The sequence below is a fragment of the Triticum urartu genome, chromosome 2 (assembly GCF_003073215.2).
Source record: "Triticum urartu cultivar G1812 chromosome 2, Tu2.1, whole genome shotgun sequence".
Lineage (NCBI taxonomy): Eukaryota > Viridiplantae > Streptophyta > Magnoliopsida > Poales > Poaceae > Triticum > Triticum urartu.
The window spans coordinates 231640383-231645365 of NC_053023.1; the positions used below are offsets into that span (position 1 = coordinate 231640383).

Genomic DNA, 4983 nt, shown 5'->3' on the forward strand with positions numbered 1-4983 from the left:
TGACCAATGTTAAAGTAATAACATATGACATACAATGTATACAAAGTATACTGTCAAATTCGTATGTGAAAGAAGTTTTCAATAATATTCTTTTTTACATTATGCATGTCATGTAGTATTAATCTGATCAATAGTCAAAGACGATCTTGAAAAACGCATTAAGCCCTATACAGATGAAAGAAGGGAGTATGTGCTCATCCACTTGATGTTTCATTTTCTAGTTAATAAAATCAACCCATTGTCCAAAGAAAAAATATAGTGCATTCCAGAAAATAATATTAGTAACAATGAGAGTCACGGTGCTAGTGCTACGAAAACTTGAATGCAGAATGATTATTTCATTCCTTGGTTATGTACACAAGCTGAAATAAACCGGTACAAAGTTCCTTTTCCGTTTCAGCTGAACAGAACACCGCCACAATCCATCCCTTTACGCATTTCAACAGAACAGCAGCCTTAGGCAGCCGCACGAGGTAGGAAAAATGCAGTGGATGGATGGACTGACCATCAGATGCAACACCTGCCGCTTTGCATTAGGTTGTTGCCACTTAAGTCTACATAAAAGTACCAGGAGGAGAAGAACGGTGGAGGGCACAGAGGGAAAGCACCAGTCTGAACCGTGTGAAGATTGGACGGAGAAGAACGACACTGCTTTCGTCTTCTCGCACGCGCAACTCTTAACGGATAGACCTGCAAAAGCAAATGAGGCTTCTTAGCCAGGAGTAGTTCGATTTCGCCAATAGAACTGAAATATACAGCGAGCCAACTACTCTAATCTGAAGGGAAAACTAGTCAAAAGGCAAGACAATGCGTAGCAGCACACTGCGTTACAGTCGTTGAATACGGCACTCAGGGGGTCTCAGCGGACTGGGATCAGGTGACATGCCTCTTGGCAGTCACCGGGTAACATGCGGCTAGCCATCCAGCGTTCCTTCTTCATCCAACGGCCGCCAGCGAGCAAAGCGAGAAAAGCCAACGCTTAGCAATTTCAGAGCAACGGAAACGACGCAGTGAAAAAGAGGAACAGGCGAGCTCGCTCAAGTCAATAAGTGCAACTCCAACGTGCCGACTAAACGAAGAGTGATTTTATCCGTCTTTTTGTCCGTTTGAGTTGGTCCAGCGGACACCAACATCCGTTTACGCGTTTAGATCGACGCTTGCACCCAACGCTGGCCTGATCCATTATGACGACATGGAAAAAAAATACAGGCATTTCGCAAATAAAAACAGACATTAAGTAAACATTAAAAGTCGGCCACAAAGGCCGGTGAGAGTCCACACATCCACGTTTGCATTAACGAAAATTAAAAACAAACTAAACTACGAGGCGGCGCGCTGCCCTAAGCGACGGCAGTACGTGAGGTCGATGAGCGTCGACGCAGGGCCGGCCTCAAGGAATGCCGTGTTCCAAGCGGCGGTTATGTCGGCCGCCGGCTGTGCTATCACGGGGGCCTGTGCCGTTGCGGCGCTCCTCGGCCAGCCGTCGTTGGCGCCACGGTTCGAGGTATGCCGCCTCCTCTTCCTCGTTCGCCGCCACCCGCCACCCTGCGCTGTTCGTCCTCCTCGCTCTCCCGGAAGACAGCCGTAACTGCCGCCTGGTAGGCGGCCTCCGCCTCCTGATCCTCCTCGCGGGCGACGAGCAGGGGCGGCGGCACGCTGCGGTCGACTTCGCGGACGCCGCGTCGCCTCGCCTCCTCGTGTTCGAAGGCGAACCATTGAGCCCAGTATGACAAGTCGAAGGCGTACGCGGCTTCGCGATGCTGCTCCGGCGTCAGCAACGCCCGCCGGCGCCGCACCTCCTCCGCATGCGCCCGCCGGCTTCGTAGGCCGCCTCCGCCTTCTGCTCCTCCGACGCCACCACCAGGGTAGCGGAACGTACCCCAGGTCGAGTTGAACGCCGCCGAGGCGGGCCACGTCATGCATAGGTTTAGGGCTGATTTACGCATGTATGTGTGCTTGATCTGGCTACAGAATTTCTATGCTAATTACTTGTAATTTGTAATGACAAGTATTACTAAATTGTTCAATTTTTACTTCTTTGATGTCCCTGCACGTTGAGTCTAGTTTTTCCTGTACAAAAAACAACTCGTATAAATCAGTTTTCAGTTCTCGGTTGTTGCGCTAAAAACTGCTTAGTGTTGGCCTTTTTTCACTTTGGTCGCTGGCGGCAGTTGGATGGAGAAGGAACGCTGGATGGCCGCAAAGGAACGCTGGATGGCTAGCCGCAAGTTACCCCGTGACTGCCAAGAGGCATGTCACCTGATCCCAGTCCGGTCTTAGCATATCGCTGTTGACTATTGAGTTCTGACACGTACTCCTTCCGGTCCTTTTTAGTTCGCATATAAGATGCATATAAGATTTAACTGAAGTCAAGCCTCGTAAAATTTGATCAACTTTGTAGAAAAAAGTGTCAACATTCACGATCTAAAATCAATACCACTAGATGTGTCATGACTTAAAGTTTCATATTATATAACTTTAGCATAGCAGATGTATATATTTTTTCATATAAATACAGTCAAATTTTATGAAGTTTGACTTCAGAGAATTCTAATATGCAGAGTAAAAAGGACCGGTGGGAGTACACGCATGGTCTCATCGATCGAGAGAGCACAAGACTAAGGCTAGTTATAGTGGGAGTAACTTAGCTAGTAACGTAGCACACTTCGAGAAAATTCTACTTATGTGGCAAGTAATTAATGAAAGGTGGTAACATAATATGTTACTGTAACATAGCGCTTTCCAAGACAAGACGAGTCTATGAGCTAATAAATAAAGTCATCTATGATACTACCACCGTTTCAGTTTACAAGTCCTACGCGTATACCTAGGTTGCCAATTTTATCACTCTAATATAAACTATATAACACAAAAATTATACCTTTTGAAAGTAGAAACTACGAATTTTATGTTGGTATATTTTTTATAATATATGATTTGTATTAGGTTGGTCAAATTGACGACCTAGGGATACGCACGCGCCCTGTAAACTGAGAGAGGTAGTACTACTATTATGTTATTTTGCATTATGAAGGTAGTAACTTAGACTAGTGTCATGCATATGACACTAGTCTAAGTTACTCCCCACTATGACCAGCCTAATCGAGTTGTCCATTTCTTCACGAATTAAATGAAGCAACATGCTTACATATGGAAACTAAAGTAGATAGGAGATTTTTCCCATAAAAAAGTATTCAGTGTTCTTCAGTCATGTTGGAGCATCTTAAATAAATTTGGGGAGTGAAATGACATTTGCAATATGTTTCGATCATCTATGGGCTGCAAATTTGTGATTGAAATACATGCATGGCTAACGAGCATAACCAATAAGTAGTGTCTAGAACCCTCAAACATTACAGAAATCAGGCGTCAGAACGTACCTCCTACGTGTAGCTATGATGCAGAGCACCGCATCGATCAATCTTTGAAGATGACGGTGTCGGCGATGGCCATGAGCGGGCCAAGGCAGTCGGGCGCGAACTTGCGCGCGAACATGTGCTCATAGGTGGAGCTGTTGGACTGGCGCAGCTCGGCGACGAGCCGCGGCGACACCTCGGGCGCGGCATACGTGTGCGGGTGGCCCTCGAAGCTGTCGGTCCAGTTGACGCGCGTGAGCGTGTACCGGGTGCAGCCGGCGGGGTCGGCCATGTCGAGAAGCGTCGGGAAATAGTGCTCCTCCGGGTAGCAAGAGTCCTGCGACTCCGGCAGGCACGGCTCCCTAAACTTTCGCCAGAGACGGCGCTCGCGGACGACTAGCACGGCGTGGCGGCGGGCCAGCGTGAAGAACTGGGAGCCGATGCGGAACCGGTCGAAGGGCACCTCCGGGAGCATGGCGTCGTCACCCCGCGCCACGTAGCGCGCGGGCATCTGGGGCTCGCCGGTAAGCACCTCGATATAGCTAGGGAGGCGGTGGTGGTGCGCGGCCTTGGGCGGGAAGAGCGCCGCGTAGAGCCGCGGGAAGGAGTGGAGCGGGACGCAGTGCTGCGAGAGCAGTGCGAAGTAGGCGTTGGCCGGGTCGTCCAGTAGCGCGGCGACAAGCAGCCGCCGCGCCGCAGCGATGAGGCTCGGGTCCCCGCGCCGCGTCGGCTTGGCCGCGACGAAGCGGCCCCGGAAGGAAGGCGTAGGGGGGTGCCGCAGCCTCACCGCCGGGTCTGCGTGCACGTAGACGTTGAACTGGTGGGCGTGCCCCGCGAAGAAGCGCTCCCAAAGCGGCGCGAAGGTGAGGTCGGAGTTGGTCAGGAACATGAAGGCCACCTTGGACGCTACCGCCGCGCCCTCGCCGGCGTCGAGCGTGACGCGCCGGGACAGCGCGAGGTCCTCCGGTCCCTCCTCAACTCCCGCCCCCCCGCCGCTGCTCCCCGCAGCAGCACCCCCAGCGGCGGCCGGCGCCTCCTCGTCCCCAACCACCACGGGCAGCGGCAGCGGCAGCGGCAGCGGCAGCGGCAGCGGCGGCGACGACGCGCGAGGGGCCAGGACGAGCAGCGCCGTGAGCGAGGCGAAGAGCAGGAGGGACAGCACCATCGGCGACGCCGCCGTCATGGCGATTAATTCCGGCCGCTAATCCCGCACCAAATCGAGGGGAAATCACAATCGACGGACCGAATCGGGGGTCAGAACCTCATCCCGGCGATCAGAATCGGGGGTTTCTATCTGTCTATCTAGGAATGCTATGATAGGAAGGAAGGCAAGCGAGGGAGGGAAGTGGAATGGAGTGGCGCTAGTCCCGTCTCGCGTCCGCCTCTCCTCTCGCTTTCTCCTTCTCTTTGTCTTTGTTTCACTCTCAGCTCGGCGGACACCGACGTGGCAGCAATATCAATATTTTTTAGGGAAGGCAAGGCAGGAATGAATATCAAGTGCGCCACGGGATTTTCTTTGCTTCGGTCCGTGGCATGCAGGCCCGTGTTTTGGCGGGGTCTCTGTGGCAGTGGGTGTAGAGGCAGGGCTTTAGTACTAGTAGTATTTTTTGGAGGGAAAGGCAGGGCG

The 4983-nt window shown here is 52.0% G+C and overlaps 1 protein-coding gene across 1 annotated transcript; it reads right to left on the reverse strand.

The window, feature by feature from the left end:
- Nucleotides 1-313: 313 nt before the first annotated feature.
- Nucleotides 314-4776, reverse strand: LOC125536905 (glycosyltransferase BC10-like). Its single transcript, XM_048700198.1, has 2 exons — nt 3381-4776; nt 314-690 (listed from the first exon to the last, which is right to left on the reverse strand). The coding sequence occupies exon 1, from the start codon at nt 4537-4539 to the stop codon at nt 3418-3420; it is 1122 nt and encodes a 373-aa protein (XP_048556155.1). The 5' UTR covers nt 4540-4776; the 3' UTR covers nt 314-690; nt 3381-3417.
- Nucleotides 4777-4983: the final 207 nt, after the last annotated feature.